Source organism: Anolis sagrei, chromosome 3 (assembly GCF_037176765.1).
Source record: "Anolis sagrei isolate rAnoSag1 chromosome 3, rAnoSag1.mat, whole genome shotgun sequence".
Classification (NCBI taxonomy): Eukaryota; Metazoa; Chordata; class Lepidosauria; order Squamata; family Dactyloidae; genus Anolis; species Anolis sagrei.
In genome coordinates this window covers 186,595,747-186,617,757 of record NC_090023.1, presented here as the reverse complement: position 1 = coordinate 186,617,757, position 22,011 = coordinate 186,595,747, and the positions used below count along the sequence as shown (strand labels likewise).

The following is a 22,011-nucleotide window of genomic DNA, read 5'->3' as shown; positions in this document are numbered from 1 at the left end:
GTCTCATTATCTTCATTGGGAGAAATTTGGAGACTGAAGGAAAATGTAATGGAGGGAGGGCCTCTCATTGCCCTCATTTTGCAGCTCCTCCCCAGCACATTCCTGTCCATATACATAAGAAAAAGATATAAATAATGTTTTCTAGAACTTCTAGTAAATCGGGACCACATCCGTCGTCCACTTCGGCACAGCTTATAACATCCCTTCCTGCTTGTGCGGAGTTGTTATTTTCAGAGCCTGCACTGGGGCTGTATACTGCATATTTATGGGAATTTAAGATCCGTGGATTACATCTTCTTTGGGAAATTAAGAGCCTCTTAATTTCATTAACTGCAATTATAGCACCATGATTAGACTTTAATACTTATGATTGCATTCAGTGGAATCTTGGCGTTGCTAGTTTCAAAGGAATATTAGAGCTCTCTGGCTGAGAGTGATAAATACCCTTTCTTAGCTCCAAATTGCAAGTTTCCATAGGATGGAGATGTTGCCATTACAGTGGAGTCATAATGCTATAACACAACTTTTTTTCCTGAGTTACAAATGCTATTTCCTAATTGGTTCTATCATAAAAACATGGAAAAGATTTATTAAACTGCAAAAATATCATTTTTGTGGTCTGCACAAAAGGTTAAAATAGCACATTGAAAGATTTCTGGAGTTAGTGTAATTGTAGGAAGAGGGCCCCAGTATAGTTGATCTAATAACAAAATAAGATTTACCTGAAATGTTATTGGCCCGTATTACAGAGGGATATTAAACTGCACAAAGGGAGTTAAATGAAAGGGCATAGATCGGCAGCAGAACTCTAGATGGAGCTGTTGATCTACATCAGAATAGCTTTTGACACATCAGAATAAAGTTCTACAAGTTATGTGCAATACTGGACCCATGTTATAGCTGGGAAGCAAAGTTACTAACCCAACATTAGCTGTAAGTGGAACAATTAAACATAGATCATAGTTAACTCACAATAAAAAATACATTTCAGTGTCACATGGTACTTCTGCTTCACTACATCAGCCTGTCACTGATCATTTTTCAATCCAGCAAGTCGTAGGAAAGCATTATTTTATCTCCCAGCTTTCTTATTTCTAGATTGTCATGTGCACTTTCCAGTGTGTTTTGTGCAAAGATCTTGTCAGGACAGCTTAGGGCCCTTCCACACAGGCATATGACTTAGAATATCAAGGAAATAAAGCCCGACTGCTCATTGGAGGGAAGGATATTAGAGGCAAAGATGAAGTACTTTGGCCACATCATGAGAAGACAGGATACCGTAGAGAAGAGTATGATGCTGGGGGGGGAGGGGGAATGGAAAAAGGAAGAGGGGCTGACCAAGGGCAAGATAAATGGATTATTTATTTATTTACGCAATTTATATACCGCTTTTGTCAGCCCTCGGGCGACTCAAAGCGGCTTACAGTAGCAAAATTCAATGCTTGAACATCACAAAACAGATTAAAACAATTAAAAACCATAGCATCGATATATAAACATTGCAAAGTCAATACTACATAACTCATGGTATCCTTGAAGTGACTGGCTTGACTCTGAAGGAGCTGGGGGTGCCCACGGCTGACAGGGAGCTCTGGCGTGGGCTGGCCCATGCAGTCATGAAGAGTCGGAAGCGACTGAATGAATAAACAACAAAAATCAAGGTAGAAAATCCCACAATATCTGCTTTGAACTGGGATATCTTAGTCCACACTGCCATATGTTCCAGTTCAAAGCAGATAATAAGGGAATTTATTCAGCTCTGTGGAAGGGGCCTTAGAAGTCTATTTTTGGTATTGGATAATGGCCTGGGATACAGGAAGAGAAATGCCACCAAATAATATGCAAAAAACATTGTCCTTACTACTGAACAACGTTAGTTTTCTTCTTTCATGACCATGCTTCAGAGCAACTGTGGAGAGGCCAGGAATATAGCTTCGAGATGGGGCAAAATGAAGGCATTGCTCTCCCTTCCTAGAATTCTGTTCCTCCTAATAACACTTTCATTCTGTCCCTAAATCTGTAGTATGGCAGTAATTTAAAACTTCATTTGATTTATGTGTTTAGAAATACACTTTAGTCATTCAAAGAAAAGAAGCATGCAAAGTACCCAAGGGAATACAAATACAGCAAATGTAGATGTTCCAGATATGAACTATTTTGTACAATGGTAAAATTTTAGGGTCTGAAAGGAATTTACATTGAAGGGGAAGAATATTTATTCAGTAAGCTCTATATTTAAGCAAAACAATATGTTTGAGAACCACATATGTGAGGCTGATCGGGGTAAATTGTAGGGGTGATAAGAAAATACGATGTATATATTCAGTTTTATCGTATTTATTCATTATAAGAAAAGTGTCTTATTTTAACTTTCTACATAGAGCCTCGTTGTTTGGTTTGGTATTATGATATGGCCTAAGGGCTAATCAATAACATTTACTACATACAGTAGACCAAATCTTCATTTCTCTATCCTAGCTGTACGTGGGAAGGCTCTGATGTTGATAGAAACAGTTACTGTGTGTGTGTGTTTCTGTCAAAATGTCAGTGTTTCTGTTTGGGTCCCCAGTCACCTTTCTTAACATTTTGGGCAGAGAGTTTAGTTTACAATTGGACTGGTACTTTCCGAAAACAGGTTAAGCCTCTTTATTAGGTAACGGCTTCTTTCTCCCTAGTTTTTGGCTTGCATGGCTATCTCTTACCAGATTTATCTGGCTGTGTAACTGACTTCCCTTACATCCCAACCAAAACAAAGTGCCTCTTGCTGCATTTTGCTGCTGTGGCATTTCTTGTGCCAGAAAATGGGTAGCGGGGGTCTTGAAAACATCTGTGTCATGCCTCATTTCTCTGGGGAAGGGGCTCTTTCTCACAGTAAAGCATTGAAGGAGCAGTGGCCCATGAGAGGGCATGTATTATCATTGCTATCCTACAATTATGGCAAATATAGTTGAAGATAAAGTCCTATTTTAATGTTTAAAAAACAACTCTGGTTTATTTATCGTGTCAGGAGCAGACCAGACAGTTGTATTTCATTTTTTAAACAAACAAACAAACAAAACAAAACACAAAGTTTGCAAGCTTGGTAGTTGATTAAATGTCCTTTGACCAGTAGCTGGCCAGTTGGTGCCTCTGGTGTTGCTAGAAGAAGGTCTTCCATTGTGCATGTAGCAGGGCATTGCAGCAGATGGTCTGTGGTTTGCTCTTCTCTACACTCGCATGTTGTGGATTCCACTTTGTAGCCCCATTTCTTAAGGTTGGCTCTGCATCTCATAGTGCCAGAGCGCAGTCTGTTCAGTGCCTTTCAAGTCACCCAGTTTTCTCTGTGCCCAGGAAGGAGTCTCTCATTTGGTATCAGCCATTGATTGAGGTACTGGGTTTGAGCCCGCCATTTTTGGACTCTCACTTGTTGAGGTGTTCCAGCGAGTGTCTCTGTAGATCTTAGAAAACTATTTCTTCTGCGTGGTACTGTGAAATCCACACCTGTGGTATTTCCCTGCGTCCACGCAGCTGATTCGGATCTTTCTTGAAAGCTTTTCCTAATTAGGGACTCCAGCCCCGCCCATCTACTCCTAATAAAGCCAGGCAGTGGGGCTTGGAGCCTTAATTCCTTTTGTCCGCGAAAGCAGCAACAACTCGGTGTTCTCTCCTAAAACAATTATTGGTTTGACTCAAGGACTCCAGTTTGACTACTCTAACAGACAGCAATTCCAACTTGTGTTCTGGGACCTTTGTTTATCCTATTTAGGCTAGTGGGAGGACAAACCCACTCCCTCCCTCTAAAAAAAAAAAAATGCCGTGTCCTCTGAGGCGCAGGCTTTTTTGCCTTTGGCAATGGGCAGTAACTTACCTTCTTTTTCTTCTGTTCCCCTCGCTCAGAAAGCAGGAGGGAAGAAGACTTTTACCAGCCTACCACCTCTTACAGACCCAGGAACTGGTAGAGCTTGTGGCAACAAACTGCCACTGTGGCTTTGTGCCAATAACTTTGTTTTGGGTTGCAGCCACGCCTCTCAGCTGTCTCTGTTTTTTTAAGGACAGCTTGCTCTTACTGCCCGTGCTTTCCCTGCCCCATTTACCCCAGCAGGCAGTGGACGCTGCAACGATCCCTGCCATGCTTTTGCCCCCCTCAGGGGAGGGGAGGCTCAAGGCAGCCACGCCACCTGTGTGAGTGATGGCTAGCCAAGGCTTTGCCTCCACGCCCATGGCATATAACGCCTTGGAGGGGCCTTTGGGTTGCAACAATTCCTGCCATGCTTTTGCCCCCCTCAGGGGAGGGGAGGCTCAAGGCAGCCACGCCACCTGTGTGAGTGATGGCTAGCCAAGGCTTTGCCTCCACGCCCATGGCATATAATGCCTTGGAGGGGCCTTTGGATTGCAACAATTCCTGCCATGCTTTTGCCCCCCTCAGGGGAGGGGAGGCTCAAGGCAGCCACGCCACCTATGTGAGTGATGGCTAGCCAAGGCTTTGCCTCCACGCCCATGGCATATAACGCCTTGGAGGGGCCTTCGGGTTGCAACAATTCCTGCCATGCTTTTGCCCCCCTCAGGGGAGGGGAGGCTCAAGGTAGCCACGCCACCTGTGTGAGTGATGGCTGCCAAGGCTTTGGGTCTAAGCCCATGGAATATAACTCCTTGGAGGGGCCTTCGGGCTACTATCCTCCCTCTGCGTCATGCTGCCTGGGAGCTTCAGTGACGGCTCAGACTGTAAGTACTGTGTCTTTTGGGCCCCATCTCCACTTGGCCCATGCCTCAACAGGTAGGTTGCTACTCTTTTGCATAGGCACAAACTGCACCCTCCTTTCCTTTTCAAGGATTTGTAGACCCTTCTTTTGGTTTTCAGGAGTTTATTAAAACTTTTTCCTAAGCTCATTCTGGTGCTTCCTTCAGCTGCAACCAGTCAATGAGTCTGATGTAGATTCTGACTCCTATGAGTAGCAGATTTCTCCTACTCTTGAGGAGGATTTTTCCATCCCAGCTTCCTTAGGGGATGTGTTACCTAATTTTCCTCCTTGATTGCTTAGAGGATCTGCTTTTCTCAGTTGAGCAACAGCAGAAACAAGCTCCAAGTACAGTTCTCCCAGTTCTCCCAGCACTTCCATATTCGCTTAAGCTTGGAGAAAAACAAAGGGCAACTCCTGTATCTGTGTCTGGAATTTCTAAGTTTGTAAATGCACTTTACTGCATACGCACCTCTTCAGCAGAGTGGTTAGTTAAGCCTACTAAACTGAACTTTATTGTGGTCAAAGTTGTTTAATCCACTGTGATAAGAAGATCCACCTCACTGCTAGCCTACTCACTTGCATGATTCATTACCATGCTTGTATGGCAGCCTATCAGGTGCTCTTGTGGCATAGCTCAGCACCTTATTTGGATCTTCTTCCCCTACAACATCAACAGATCCCAAGGGCTTTCTGTCAGTAGTATCTCACCTTAGCTTCTCATCACAACGCTACGGCTAAGCACAGCACCGATACAGTACTAAAGGTGTTTGCTGCTGTTGCAGCAGCCATCCACCAGCATGTGTAGATCCTCTACCCTCTCCAAAGAAGGCAGAGCAATGGCAGGATAACTGCCCATGGCAGAACATAGCCTGCTTCTAAGTTTGGCTTTTTACCACAATCTAGCCTGGATTGTGGTGGCCAGCCCCTCAGCTTAATTATCCAGGGGTGACAACAAACTAAAGGGAAGAAGTAGATCAGGGCCATGAGTTTTTTCGCATGCATTTTCTCTTCTTTCATAGCCTCCAACCCTTCAGCTCCAGTTTTTGGAGCTCCACCTCATCATTTTTAGATGCATGGCATTAGATCTCTTCTCACTCATGGGTGTTGGAGATTACAGAGCATGTTTATGCAATTGAATTTTTCAAACTGTCCCCAGTAGGGACTCTACGGGCCACTCCTCCTCCTGTGTTCTAGCAGGAGGTAATTACTTTGTTTCAAAAGGAGCAGTAGCTTCTTTACATCTTTCTATGTTTCCTTCTTTTCCCTTTTCCCCAACTGTTTTTTGGTTTCCAATAAAGGCAGTGGGCTTTGGCCAGTTTTGGACCTTACAGGATTTTATGCATATATTGCATATTGCAAATTTCAGGTGTTGTCATTACCAACCATCCTCCCTCTGTTATCCAGCAAGACATGGTTCAGTAGCATTGATTTGAAGGATGCCTATTTCATGTGGTATTAGACCACAAGACGGTAGATTTTTGTCACTTTTTACTAGCAGTCAGGCTTTTTCATTTCAAGTTCTTCATTCTGGTATCTCCACAGCTCCACAGGTGTTACTAAGGAGATGGCTGTATGCCTGTTCATCCCTGGGTGCACGGGGTAGTAGTTTACCCCTATATTTATGGCTGGTTGCTGGTGCACAGTCCTGTGAGTATCTACAGAGGAACATTCACTTTACTCTGTCTTTATAGCAGACGCTTGGTCTTTTTATCAACAAGGTAAAATCTCTTCTTCAGCCTATCCAAACAACCAATTCATTGGGCCTGTATTGGACTCTTGGCATGCAAGGGCCTACTTGCTAGCAGACAGGTTTCTGAATCTGCATTCATTAGCTCTTTGAGTCTGGCAGACGCCATACATCCATGCCAAGGATGTCCAGTGCTTTTTGGGACACATGGCATTCACCACAGCTGCCACTCCTTTCTCCTGTTTGCACCTTCGGCCTCTCCAGAATTGGTTTCTTCGGGCACTTCATCCCATGCAGGATGAGCCCAATGAATGTGTCATTGTCCCTCTAGCCATCCACAGGTCTCTCAACTAGTGGACTCATCGCTCCAATCTCTGTGTGGGCGATGTTAGCAACCGACACTTCCCTCTCAGTGTGGTGAGCTCACCTCAAGGGTCACACCATCCATGGTCCTTAGGCGGCCATAGAGGGCATGGAGCACATCAACTATTTGGAGTTACTCGCAGTAGAAATGGCACTGCACCTTATCTCTCATTTGCTCATGGACAGTATTGTCCACCTTACTACCACCACCACGATTGTGATTTGCTTGCCCTCATCATCAGAATCTGGGACTGGTATACCATGACCATCAGTGCCATTCATCAAGAACTCTCTTGCTGGCTCCCTCAGTCAGACATTCCCTTTTTACCTAAGGCAGCATCATAGTTTCATATGTCTCAGGACATTGTCCTTCCAACCTTATTTCCAATCCTTCTACTCCCCTGGAGCAGTCTTTGCACCTTCTTGATGTGCGGAGGGCTCTTGCTTTTTATGTCCACCGCATAGCTCCATTACAGAACTCACTATGACTTTTTGTTAAGTACCGTAGGGATACTGTGGGCCTTCCTGTTTCTACCCAGAGGTGGCGGCCTGGATAGTTGCAGCTATCCGGCTAGCTTGTGAAATGGCAGGACTGGACTTACCTGTTCAGATCCATGCTCATTCCACTAGAGCATTGGCAGCCTCCATGGTTTTTTTGCACAGTGTGCCTCTGCATGATATCTGTCGGGTGGCCATATGGTCAACACCGCATACTTTTGTCTCCCATTATAAATTGGATTTAGCTGCCAAGAAGGAGACGGCTTTTGGGAGAGCAGTACTTTTTTCTGCACTAGCATGACACCCACCATCCGTGGGACTGCTCGCTAGTCTACCACAGGTGTGGATTTCACAGTACCACGCAGAAGAAAGTAAGGTTGCTTACCTGTAATCATGTTTCTTCTAGTGGTAACTGTGAAATTCACACAACCCGCCCATCCTCCCCACATTCTGTCATGCCTTTTATCTCCGACTGTCTTTCGCGGTACGGAATTAAGGCTCCAAGCCCCGCTGCCTGGCTTTATTAGGAGTAGATGGGCGGGGCTGGAGTCCCTAATTAGGAAAAGCTTTCAAGAAAGATCCGAATCAGCTGCGTGGACGCAGGGAAATACCACAGGTGTGAATTTCACAGTTACCACTAGAAGAAACATGATTATAGGTAAGCAACCTTACTTTCTTGATTTAAGTAGTTGACATGCTGGCTGATACCCAAACAGGGGATGAGCTGGAGATGTCACTGCCTTGGCCTTTCACTATTAACAACTCTGGTGCTGTAACAGTAAAGCTGGAAGAGATTTTCTTAAGGATTGCACTGGGGCAATCCTGGGGCAATTGCTTATGTCAATAGAAGTCTGATATGTTGTAATCCAAGGATATGAAGTAACCAAATTGTTCTAGTAAAATGATGTAGATCTCTTTTGGATGTAACCTTCCTGTTGGTCTAGCAATTTAGGAATAACAGTAATGCCAGTTTATCTGCCTTCTGTTCTCTGATACCGGTTAGTTCGAACTGGACTCCTCTGTTAGCTCCAAAATGCAGGCATTGGCTCAATGTCTGTTCCCGGCCAGGATACTGAACTATGTTTTTAACTTGGCCAGTGTATTCAGCTATAGGCTAAGCATTCCTTTTCTGAAATATTCCAAATTCAAAATTGTGCACATGCGTGACTGAAATAATAACACTTTCACTTCTGGACGGTTTAATGTACATGCACACAATTATTAAAACATTGCAAGAAAGTACCTTTAGGCGATGTGTGTAAGGTTTATAGGGGGCATTCCATTGAGGGACCCATTTAATATGGAATCAAGTGTGAAACAGGGATGTGTTATTACCCCAACCTTATTTTCCATTTTCATTGCTATGATACTTTATTTTGTTGATGGGAAGCTTCCCACCGGAGTGGAAATCATCTATTGGACAGATGGCAAGCTGTTTACCCTCAGCAGACTGGAAGCCAAAAGCAAGGTTACAACATCTGTTATAGGACTCCAATATGCTGATGATAATGTAGCATTCAGAAGAACACCTACAAACCACTCTAAACACCTTTGCAGAAGCATACGAGAAGCTCGGTCTCTTACTGAACATCGAGAAAACCAAAGTGCTCTTCCAGCAGTCACCAGCAGTGTCATAAATACAGTTTAATGATGTAGCATTAGCAAATGTTGACCATTTCTGCAATCTTGGAGGCTACCTCTCCATAAAAGTCAACATTGACACTGAAATACAACACCGCCTGAGCTCTGTGAGTACAGCCTTTTCCCAAATGAAGCAGAGATCAGGACCTCTGCAGTGAGACCAAGGTGCCTGTTTATAAAGATATTGTCCTCCCAACCCTTTTGTACACCTGCGAAACGTGGACTATCTACAGACATCACACTCATCTCTTGGAATGATTCCATCAGTGTTGCCTCCAAAAAATCCTGCAAATCTCTTAGGAAGACAGCAAACAAATGTAAGCATGCTGGAAGAAGCAAAGACCACCAGCTTTGAAGTGATGCTCATATGCCATCAACTCCACTGGACTGTCCGAATGCTCAATTACCGTCTCTCAAATCCGTTACTATACTCCCAACTCGAGAATGGAAAATGAAATGTTGGTGGACAGAAAAAGAGATTTAGAGATGAGCTTAAATCTAACCTTTAGACACTGAGAACTGGAAAGCCCTGGCCCTTGAGCACTCTAACTGGAGGTCAGCTGTGACCAACAGTGCTGTGGAATTCGATGAGGCACGAATAGAGGGTGAAAGGGAGAAGCGTACCAAGAGGAAGGCAAATCAAGCCAACCCTAACAGGGACCACCTTCCACCTGGAAACTGATGCCCTCACTGAAGAAGAACATACAGATCAATAATAGGGCTGCACAGTCACCTACGTACCCACTGCCAAGACACTACACTTGGAAGGCTATCATACTCGGATAATGAGGGATCGCCTAAGTAAGTAAAGTCTACATCAGTGGTTTTCAACTTGTGGTGCCAAAGGTGTTTTGGCCTACAACTCCCAGAAATCCCAACCAGTTTTCCAGCTGTTAGATTTCTGGGAGTTGAAGGCCAAAACATCTGGGGACCCACAGGTTGAGAACCATGGGTCTATATGAAACATAAATTATTGGACTTGGATCCCATTTCCAATGCAAATACAGGTTCAAGCAGTCCTCAAGTTACGAACATAATCGGTTCTGTAGGTTTGTTCTTAAGTTTAATATATATGTATGTATGTGTGTGTGTGTGTATTCATTTGAAGCACATTCAGATAACAATTAAAATACTGTTCTGTTCACTTTTTAAAAATTTGAAACATTAATCATTCTTTCCCCCCTTTTTTGTCCTAGATATTATTCTGCTTTAAAAACTATGGAACAGCTAGAAAATATATACTTCCCTAGGGTTAGTCAGTACCGGTTTTGTCAGTTAATGATTGAGAACCTTCCAAAACTTCGTGAGGAAATTAAAGAAATTTCCATGTCGGATCTTAAGGACTTTCTGGAGAGTATTCGGAAGCATTCAGACAAAATTGGTGAAACAGCAATGAAACAGGTAAATTTGCTGACATCTCAAAAAAATAACTTAATGTATTATTTCTGAACTGCATTTTTGGTGATATCAGTCATAACTAAGCCTCAGGCCTTGAATGATGGAGGCATAGCACAAATCCTTTTTCCCTCATATGTGTGCATTTGTGAGCACATACACAACATTCCATATTATACAAACTCCCATGTGGATGTGATTGTAATCCCATTCATTTTTCCTGATAATAGGAATTAACTATATCAAACTTTTGCAGTATCTTTCTGTCATACTTGTTTTTAGATTTAAAAAAAAACAAACCCCTCCACCAATCAAAGACCTGTTGAATGAATGGAATAATTATGGAAAGCTATGATGTGTGATTTAGGTATATTTAAAAATAATAACATGATAAACAGAATAAAGAATTGGTTTCCCCTTCCCTTTCCAGTTCTCTTTCCTTCCTTCCTTCCTTCCTTCCTTAAAATGAAATAAGCTGACTTCAGCAAATCCTAATTTCAAAAGATTGTGCTGAGTGTCTTGAAGAGTGGTTTGTGGGTGTGGGTGTGCATCACATTCACTTGGACAAGAAGTGGGCGAGGGGGCTGGTGACCTTTCACTTGCCCACTAGTTTTTTGTCCTCCGTTACTTTGCTCTCTGTTGGATTCCAAGATCATAAAGGTGCTGACTGGGATGTAGAGGCTGAAGAACAGCAAAGCTGTGGGTGAAAGAAGAGCTCAGCAGCCATCCTTGCAAATCATGAAATTATCCATTTCACAAATAATTTTGCTTATATTCATATTGGTCTACCTTTGTTTGAAGACAGAGCTCTACCAACCCAGCTCTTGTCTAAGGCCCCTTCTTAGCTGTCATATAAGATTCAGATTATCTGCTTTGAACTGGATTATATGGCAGTGTAGATTCATATAGTCCAGTTCAAATCAAATAATCTGGATTACCTATTTTGATCATCTCAATTATATGGCAGTGTAGAAGGGGCCTAAGATACCTTGGTTCTTAGTGCCTTGTGTGGTCTTGTTACATTCAGTAAGTTTTTTTTTTTTTGTTCATTCAGGCACAGCAGCAGAAAGCCTTTAATACTGTTCTCCAGAAGCCAAACAATGTCCGTTATGGGAAGAATAAGTATATAAATGATGGAATTCCAGAATTAAGGAATGAGGTTCTTTCAAAGCAAAACCTTGCCGTGGAAGAAGAGGAAGAGGAGGAAGGACATGAAGATGAGGTATTTTGGTCTCAAATTTCTATTTTTTTAAATTATTTATTCACTTTCCCCAAATCATACATTTCAGGATGCAGAAAGTAAAATGTTGGGACTCCAGTTGTTGGACATCAGATCTCAGATATTATTGGACTGCAACTTTTAGAATTTTTTTCACAGGTCCCATCATTCCTTACCACTGACTATGATAGCTCGAGTAAGTGAGAATTATACTCTGGTCACATCTGCATGTTAAGTGTTTTGGGATAGAATCTGTAAATAGAAAGCTGAAGCTTGCCCAGTGGCTTTTGGGAATAAGATGGGAACTTTAAGGGGTTCGTATAGTTTTCTTAGAACCTCTTTCTCCTCATAGAAACTGGTTCTGGAAATCCAGAACCATATTCAGGTAGCTGCCAAATCATTGAGTGGCAATTTTTGGTAGCACAGAGCTGCCGTTGCTTGTGTCTCCTACTTCTTTGTATGAATTGGGAATGGGAGAAACTACCTTGACAAGCATTTTAGGCCTTCACAGACGGGTTCCTTATCTCCACCCCACCCCCATCCCGTCTCTCACCACGTCATTTCCTCGCACCAGGAAAGTGCAAGGAGGGATGTAATGGCGACCTGATAAGTTTTATTTTCTAGGGATTATCTTGAGGGTTGGGGGAGAGGATGGGAGCCATCCCACACCTTGGGCTCCAAGAACCCAAAAAGTGTGAGATAGCAATGGGGATTCACCCCTGGATCGTCCCAGGATGACCCAGTAGTGAGTCTCACAGGCCCAATACCCTATTATACCTGGGCTTTTCAGGAAGGCCCGGATCTAATAGGAAATCTAATGGGATCTGAATTAATTCGGTTTTACCAGAGGTGTCGTTTGGGTAAACCTGAGGCTGGTCCCAGTTTTTGGGCCTATCTGGATTGGCTCTTAGTTAGTCCCAGACTGGACCTGAACCTGAACCTGATAGATTTGTCTGCCTCTGTATCAAATCCTATTTCAGATTAAGGACCTCAACATACAGGTGACCCCCCCACCCCAATCTTGTTCCATTTCGCCGGCACGCCCTCTCTTCTTCCCCCATCAAAAAGAGCGAATGGGACAAAGCATGTTGGCATCCTCTGTCTCTATTAGATGGGGGAAAGGGGAGAAATTGTGAGTAGCTCAATTGGAGGTAACAGAAACACTATTTACCTTTTGACACTTCCTCGCCTGATTGGGATCAGTGGGGTGGGGCCAAGTCAGTGTCATGTGATGGTGCTCACCAGGCCCCATCCCCAAAGTGTAGCGAGGGGCCAAAAGTCCCAAGTGTGACAAGGTAGTAAGAAAATAGTAAGAAAAAAATATGTCAAGTATTGAAGGAAGTACTACACAACAATTCAATAACATAAAACGGATGTTTACATTTAAGGTATAAAATAGATCTAACACATTAAAAGAGAAAATTATTATTTCTTCATTAATGCCACCCAGCCCAAAAAAACTCACTCAAGCCCAACTGCACCTTTCAAAAAATGTCAATAAGGCAGATATATGCCCCTCACAATCCTGTCCTTTATAAATAATTACATCCCCCCTTTTTCCAAAAAGCACCAGATCCTGGAAGATAAAAACACAATGCACTTACAGACATATTTTAAAAAATCACCCTGTTAGGAACCTCATTAAAGATTGACCTTGCTACTTCCCCTGACATATGTATAAGAACCGCAGCCACCAAATTGCTACTCAGCAATTCACCAGTAGCTGCTGCAATGGTAACCATTTCAAGCTGGTTGGAATGTGCTTTGAGGTTGTATTTGCTGCCCCACAGGCTTAGCTTTGTGTCTAATCCGCAATATAAATAAATAAAGCAAATATTTTGATCTGATACTAATGCTGCAAATGGTGCCCTGTGGGTGACTGTTACACTTGAAAGAAGGGGTCAGAAATATTTTCCTCCTCACAATGAATTTAAAAAAACAAACCTCTCATTGCTTTTAACCCAAATATGACATATTGTTGTAAGTAATAAAAATGGAATGAAAAAACGTTCCCCGCACCATTTGTATAAGCCAGAATCAGTCGCAATAGATATAACTGTTCCTCGCATATTGGTAAACATCTTGTTTTTGCCTCTCATGCAAGATTTAAAGATTTTAGAGCCCCTCAAAGAAAGATTGAGGAAAAAAGATGACATGTCGAAGTCAGCATCTACATTGTTGAATGCATAGGGACTGAACTTCACGTTTTAAAGCCCGAATGGACACATCTTTTAGGGCCCTCCACACAGCCATATAACCCAGAATAAAAATCCCATAATATTTGTTTTGAACTGGGGCCCCTTCTACAGAGTTGAATAAAATCCCACGTTATCTGCTTTGAACTGGAATATATAGCAGTGAGGACTCAGATAACCCAGTTCAAAGCAGATATTGTGGGATTTTTTGCCTTGGGTTATACAGCTGTGGGGAAGGGCCTTGGGTTATCTGAGTCCACACTGCCATATAATCCAGTTCAAAGCAGATAATGTGGGATTTTATTCAGCTGTGTGGAAGGGGCCTCAGTTCCTCCCACACTTGTTTAATCTGAAGTTCTTTCTGTCTTGATATTTCTAATTTTTGTAAACTTTTAAAAATGAACTGAACTGAAATTCTCACCCATTTCTGCTAAGAAACTAGCTTATGATTTTGTAGATCGGTTTGCCTTTCTTTGGATTCATTGAGATTTCGTAGTAAAAAGGAGAAAATAATCAATTTCCATAACTTTCAAATTCATGATTTCAGATAAGCGTGGCCTTATTTTGTTCTTCATGGGTAGCTTTCAAATTTACACACTTGCATTTGGACCCTTCTAATGTGTACATTTACCAGTGCTGAATGTGATAGATTCTGTTTAAATCAGTTTATGACATTTCCATGTTTTTTTCTGATCTTCTGTGTAAAAGCATAGTCAAAAGGCTTTTCCTCTGATATGACACAGATAAAATTGTCACATCGATTAGATCATTGATCCTTGCCTTAGACTGAGAATATCTCCTTTCTATCTACTTTGATAAGTTTGTTGCACTTGGTTGACTTTGTAATATTATATAATTGCTTACCAGATTTTGTGTGTTCTGTTTTTTTCCCTTCCTACAGGTTTTGACAGCTCATGACCTCGTAGATTTCTCTCCTGTTTATAGGTGCTTGCACATTTATTCAGTACTGGTATGTATAGCATTCTCTTTTTCTTTTTGTACTTCTGTCAAATTTTGTCTATTCGTGTTTGTGGAACAAATTGCTTTGAATTGTCTAAAGCATTGAACCTATGTATCTACACTTCAAAGATAAATATGTGTTGCACCCAGGCCTGGAAAAACCTATGACCACAGCACCACACAAGAGTCCAGAGTATAAGCAAACAGTTTATTGTAAAAACACATAAAATATATCATCATCATCATTTAATTACTTATTAATCGCCCTCCATCCAAGATGCTCTAGGCGATTTACAAGCTAAAATTGTAAAGGATAAAAAATACATGCATACAGATATTGATAAAAATTAACATAGATCAAAAGCACTAGTAAAAAGCCAAGTCTTAAGTTCTAGGGTAAAAGGCCCTAACTCACGCATGGCTCTTATATAGGGCAGCAAGGAATTCCACAAGGCAGGAGCAGAAATAGAAAAAGGTCTGCGCCTGGTCCTTTCCAGGTGCACTTCTCTAGGACCCGGTATATAAAGTAAGTCACGTTGGGATGGTCGTTACGACCTCCGATGATGGGAGAATGAGAGACGGTCCCTAAGGTACGATGGACCCTGGCCGTAAAGAATTTTAAAGGTCAGAACTAACATCTTATACAGGCCATGGTACTCAGTTGGAAGCCAATGTAAATGTTGCAGCACTGGTGTTATATGGCATTTCATGGGCGTTCTTGTGAGTAACCTGGCTGCCGCATTCTGATGTCGTAGACATCGGAAGGCCAACATACAGGGCGTTGCAATAGTCCAGCCTAGACGTGACCGTGGCATGGATGACTGTTGCCAGAGCCTCATCAGATAGGTAGGGTGCCAATTGCCTCGCTTGTCGTAGATGGAAAAAGGCCTGTTTGCTGGCAGCAGCAACCTGAGCTTCCATTGTCAGCTGCGAATCCAAAACGACACCCAAGCTCTTAACGGTAGGCGAAGGAGATAGGGCAGCACCATCGAAGGTGGGTAGCAAGTGGGTCAGACCAATCGAGCGGCCATGCCAGAGAATCTCAGTCTTTGCCGGGTTCACCTTCAGTCTACTAGCACGTAGCCAGTTCAACAAAGCCTCCAGACATAAGGTGAAATTGTCTGGTATTGACATTGCTCCAGGCTCCAAGCGAAGAAGGAGTTGGGTGTCGTCCGCATATTGATAGCAGTCTAGGCCAAAACTCAGAGCCAAACTAGCAAGGGGTCTAACATAGATGTTGAAGAGAAGAGGGGAGAGAATTGCACCTTGGGGTACCCCACATAGGAGGGGAGATCTTTCAGAGACTTGATCCATATACTCCACGCATTGGCTCCGGTTTCGGAGAAATGAGTCCAACCAATTGAGGGCCTGACCGTGAACTCCAGACATGGCAAGACGGTGAATCATTAGATCGTAGTCAATGGTGTCAAACGCTGCAGTAAGGTCGAGAAGTACCAGTAACGCTGATCCGCCGTTATCAGACTGGCGACGAAGTTCATCTGTAATGGCAACCAGGACTGTCTCCGTCCTATGGCCAGGGCGGAAACCTGACTGGAAAGGGTCCAGGCCGCCTGTGTCATCCAAAAATTGTTGCAATTGTCCCAGTACAGCCCGCTCTATCATCTTGCCTAAGAATATATGGAATAAAGAAATAAGAGGTTAGCAAAGATGATAACAAAACAGTAATCCAAATGTCTCATACAGTTCCAAGGGTAACACGGTCCCGGAATAGCCAAAAATCACAAGCTCAGCATAGTCCACAAGCAAAAGGTGTACATAGTAAAACTTGAGCAGGAATATAAAAACAACATAGAAAACTTCCAGGATATTTAAATCCAAAACCAAGGCTTGACTTGAAACAAGAACCAGGGAACTCAAGCCTAGCTTCTCACTTGAAAGCTGTGTTATCTGACATAACTCTTAGGTAAACAACTTGCTAATTAAGAGGCCCCCGTGAAGTCATGCTGTTTTCCTCAAATTCTAGGCTATATGGCCATGTTCCAGAAGCATTCTCTCCTGATGTTTTGCCTGCATCTATGGTAGGCATCCTCAGAGGTTGTGAGGTCTGCTATTTTAGTTTGCTTACAGTCTGAGATGGCAAAAATCTTTTTCCTGCCTTGCATTTCATTTGGTATGGCTGGAATCAGATTTAGTCGTACCTGAAGCAGACTTTCTGAAATCAGTATAACTTCAGTTAGTCAATGACTAAGTTAAATCCCATTTACCTCCAAAATTCTGCTCTTGGTCTGGATGGAACCTGGAATCTCTATTACCTTGTAATTATATATATATAATAAGATGTATTACTATATATGCTGGTACTAATAATAAGCTTACTAATAAGCTTCAAATTAGTTGAAATGTAAGACTATCAGCAGATGCTTTCTGTGTGGTGTAAGAAATCTCTTCTCCTGAGCTGTAATTTGTGTGGTATATATATGTTAAAAAAACTGTTTTCTTTACATGATGTGTGTATTTTCCCCCATAGGGTGATGCAGAGACATTTGAAAACTACTATAGAAAACAGAGAAGGAAACAAGCAAGACTAGTTTTACAACCACAGTCGAACATGGTACTTGGCGCAAAAAAACAAAAACAAAAAAAGAGGGTTGGGATAGTTTTATGTATTTATGTAACATTGGAGCCGATTCATTGTTAAATATTTCTTTTTCTTTTTTTTAAAGCATGAAACAGTGGAAGGATACAGAAGATACTTCAGTCAAATTGTAGGGTGAGTTCCAAAATATCAGTGATGGTATTGTCCTCGGTTGCATAGCTCAAAATGTTGTTTCGGCCTTCAACTCCCAGAAATCCTAACAGCTGGTAAACTGGCTGGGATTTCTGGGACTTGTAGGCCAAAACACTTGGGGACCCACAGGTTGAGAACCATTGCCCTAGAGCAAATTCCATTTTTGAAATAGTGAGCATTTTCTGCCTATTTTAGTTCATTTACAATCAATATTAGTTTGCTATTATTATTATTATTATTATTATTATTATTATTTGAAACACAACAAGATTAATACACAGCAAACAAGATCACTATGCTGGTTTTTATATTGGATCACACGTCAGACATTTCCCAAGTGTCTAGGACTGTGTGATGTATCGGCGAATAATGCGTGCAGATCCTAGTAGGGTGGCCTTTTGCAGCTGACAGATGGTAATTTTGTCAGCGCCGATTGTGTTTAAGTGCAGGCCAAGGTCTTAAGGCAAAGCACCCAGTGTTCCGATCACCACTGGGACTACCTTGACTGGCTTGTTCCAGAGTCTTTGCAGTTCGATCTTTAAATCCTCATATTGTGTCAGCTTTTCCAGTTGCTTCTCATCAATCCTGCTGTCACTTAGGATTGCAACATCAATGATCCATACTTGGTTTTTAAACAGGATCGTGAGGCCAGGAGTATTGTGCTCCAAAACTCTGTCAGTCTGAATTCAGAAGTCTGAGAGTAGTTTGACGTGTTCATTTTCTGTAACTTTTTCCAGCTTGTGATCCCACCACTTCTTTGTCGCAGGCAGGTGGTATTTGTGGCACAATTTCCAATGAATCATCTGAGCAACAGTGTTATGCCTCTGCTTGTAGTCTGTACCCACAGTCTTCTTGCAGCAGCTGAGAATGTGATCTATTGTTTCATCAGCAGAGTTTATGCTTGGGATCTGTCGTTGACTTTTCAATTTTGGCCTTGATGGCATTTGTTCTAATGGCTTGTTCTTGGGCTGCCAGAATCAGGCCCTCCTTTGTCTCCCTTTTCCAAGTTCCATTTGTAAGTCACATCCATTATTATTATTATTATTATTATTATTATTATTACTACTACTACTACTACTACTACTACGTATTACTACTACTACGTTCACCTCACCGGACTCAAAGCAGCTTAACATAAAAGCATCAGCATAACCATTTAAATGATACATATATGAACATTCAAACAGGATTAAATATAAACATTATTTAAAAATTCCCAGTTCAAAGCCATTAAAACAAATTCAAAGTTAAAAACCACAGCACCCTCTGAATTGATCTTAAACATCTTCATCTTAAACCAATATATGTGTCTTTTGGGGGGGGGGGGGGGAGAGAGAACACATAGAAGAAATTCAATGTATTTCTAATTACACTTTAAGAGAAACGTAAGAGACTAATGCTTATTTCAGTACTAATTCATGTTTGTGTGTATTCAGCTTTTTTGTAGTTGAAGATCACATTTTACATGTAACTCAAGGACTGATAACCAGAGCGTACACTGATGAACTTTGGAACATGGCACTTTCAAAGATTATTGCTGTCCTCAGAACTCATTCGGTAAGTGAACAAGCGCTGTGAAAATATCCTTAAAGTTAATTTACTAAACAAACTTTGGAGTGTGTTGAAAAGAAGGATCATGTCAGAGGAGAAAAAAATTGCAGGTCTATCATTGTGGGGGGTTTGTAATTAAACATTTCTCAGGTTTGAGAGAGACCCTGCCAAGTTTTTGTTTGTCCCCGCAGTATCAGGCTGTGAGCCACAGCCGTGGGCTATCTGCATAATCCTTCTCTGATTTACAACTCCCTGGGTCCTCCAAACTGTGCCTTTAGTCCGGCAGTTTAGAATATGCAGAGCTAATCTGCTGTTATTATTGCAATCGGTCCTAATTAGTTTCAACCGACCTCTTCATTAGATCAGATCGAATTAGTTTAGAACTGAAAACAGTACCAGGAAATAGTTCCTAATTATCATTCCAAAAACTCTGTTTCCAAAATAAACTTCACCAGCAAAACCCTTAGAGCTGCCCTTTGGTCTTTCCAAGGCATTACGTCTTTGTTGCAATAGATCTGTTTCCAGCTACTTGAAATTGGAACAGCGCTATTCATTTAATCTTGGCTATATTTGGGAGAAGGATTACACTACGTAACACAGTTTTTTTGTTCCTGGGTTATAAATGTCATTTCCTAATTGGTTCTGTCATCAAAACATGGAAAAGGTTTATTAAACTGCACAAACTTTGTTTTTGTGGGACATCCTGTATCACATTTGGTTATAATTTTTCAATTAATATCTTATCGAGTCTCAACCAATTCAGCATAGTTTGTGGCAGCCACAAAAACAAAGTTTCTGGAGTATAACTACTTTCAAAGTAGGTACTACACAATTAAACAGAAATAATACTTTGAAACCAGGAACAGAAAATGTTTCAAAATTTGTTACATAGCGGTATTAGTTACTATAGTATGTCGCTTTTAATAATATAGATTTTTCCTTTGTTTAGTTTGCCCATCTCATGTCTACCCAAGGAACTAGTTAGAATTGTTTTTATATTATGAAACTTTATTGTGACAATATAATTTCAAGTACAGAATTGTAACATGTTGCTCAATCTGTCTCTCTGTGTGTGCATGTGTGTGGAGGGGGGAGGGCTATTCTTGTTAGAATTGGCCCACTTGTAAGATTAATTGTCAGTGAGATACAAAGTTCACTGGACATGACTGCTGAAAATTCATTTACATTTTGTTAGATTTTTGGTTGTTTTTTTAACCTGTTATTTTCACTTCCAGTCCTATTGCACTGATCCTGATCTTGTTCTGGAACTGAAGAATCTGATAGTTGTGTTTGCTGATACTTTACAGGTTGGTGTTGTGTTCACCACTGAATTTAAATGTTCATTTCCCATTGGAATCCTTCTCCTAGCTTATTTCAGTGGGTTCAAATTCCCGGGTTTTACTCTTGAGAAGAGACTGTATGCTTCAAGGCAGTGGTTCCCAACCTTTTTTTGACCAGGGACCGCTTGACCAGGGACCATTTTGACCAGGGAGCACTCTCCAACATTGGTACCAAAAGAGTTATGAAACAGTTTTTGGTCAACTTTAGATTCAATTTGGTTATTTGAGGTGCTGATTCAGAAAATTGTATTGTATAGACCACATCAGCTTTAGTTTCTGATACAGAATATATGCCATCTAGTAGTCACCATCTGCTCGCCCACAAAAAAACCCCCAACATATTTAATAATCTAGAGTTGATGTGGCAGTAGTAATCTTTCATGGGTAGTCAGCCTCTCCCCTCCCGACATCCCCATTGCCTTGGCACTATTAAGAGGGTTTCGCAAGACCAGTCACTCTCGTTGCTGCATGGTTTCAAGGCAATGGTGTAGTAATGGTGAGGCCACGGACCATATTTTTGTTCTTGGGGACCACTGGTGGTCCACAGACCACAGGTTGGGAACTATTGATTTAAGGGCAGGTATATTTGTGTATTATTTTGACTTTTTTTGTCATGTCAGGAGCGACTTGAGAAACTGCAAGTCACTTCTGGTGTGAGAGAATTGGCTGTCTGCAAGGACGTTGCCCAGGGGATGCCCGGATGTTTTGATGTTTTGACTTATTATTTTGACTTATTTCCTGCCTTTCCCCTAAAACTGAGATTCCAAGGTGTTTTGCAACAATATGAAAAAACAGGTACAAATAGAAAACACAGGAGTTATCATATTAGAACACTATGGCACAAATAAAACAAAATTCATAATTACAAAGTACAGAATCTACAAGTGAAAAGCCTCTTCCTCAGTAGCCAGTAAGCTTGCCAAAATGCCCTCTTATGATTTCTCTCTCCATGTAAAGAAATTAAGGTAAGCACCCAGGGTCATATGTTCTGTGAAGTGAATTGTGAAGGAAACTGGTGTCCACACCATCCTGCCATATGATAATGCCATTGTGGCAGCCTATGAACCAATCCAGAAATAGGAAGGAAGGAACTAAATAAGGAAGTTCCTATGTTTCTTTCTTGGTGAAAAGAGGTTGTTACATGTTGGAATGTTTTGGTTGTATGGGTGAAGATGTAAACTATATACATTGCTATATATTCATTTATAGAGATTGTGTCTTTTACATATGCCCTCTTTCTATGTTTTCTAGGGTTATGGCTTCCCTGTGAACAGACTATTTGATCTTTTGTTTGAAATAAGAGACCAATACAATGAGACACTGCTTAAAAAGTGGGCTGTGTTGTTCAGGTTGGTATCACAAAATAAAAAGACTCTGTTCCACAGTAGTTTGACCAGGTTTGATTATGGTTTTGTTGGCAGTATATTTGAGTATTTAATCTTTAGTTTTTGAAATAATATCTAGACCTTTTTGACATTCATAATACTAAATAATAATATTTTAAAACATCTTATGGCAGTTTCCTTGCCTTGACTGAAATATTCTTTACATTCTGGCTCTTAATAATACGCAAGATAAAATTGAAATAGTATGTGGAATGTTTAGTGAAGTCTTACAAATTATAGAAAGAGAAGGCTGCAATGAGATATTGTCTTGAGGCTTTATGACCAACAATTATATAGAATAAATCCATAT

General features: G+C 41.4%; 1 protein-coding gene across 4 annotated transcripts in view; it reads left to right on the top strand.

The window, feature by feature from the left end:
- Window positions 1–22,011, top strand: part of EXOC6 (exocyst complex component 6) — a 156,754-nt gene that overhangs the window by 46,696 nt on the left and 88,047 nt on the right. For all 4 annotated transcript variants that reach the window (XM_060768715.2, XM_060768714.2, XM_060768716.2 and 1 more), the window contains exons 6-13: window positions 10,104–10,308; window positions 11,357–11,524; window positions 14,618–14,686; window positions 17,165–17,248; window positions 17,361–17,407; window positions 18,862–18,982; window positions 20,212–20,283; window positions 21,568–21,665. In XM_060768715.2, the coding sequence (XP_060624698.2) occupies window positions 10,104–10,308; window positions 11,357–11,524; window positions 14,618–14,686; window positions 17,165–17,248; window positions 17,361–17,407; window positions 18,862–18,982; window positions 20,212–20,283; window positions 21,568–21,665 (864 nt within the window). The remainder of the gene's footprint in view (window positions 1–10,103; window positions 10,309–11,356; window positions 11,525–14,617; window positions 14,687–17,164; window positions 17,249–17,360; window positions 17,408–18,861; window positions 18,983–20,211; window positions 20,284–21,567; window positions 21,666–22,011) is intronic.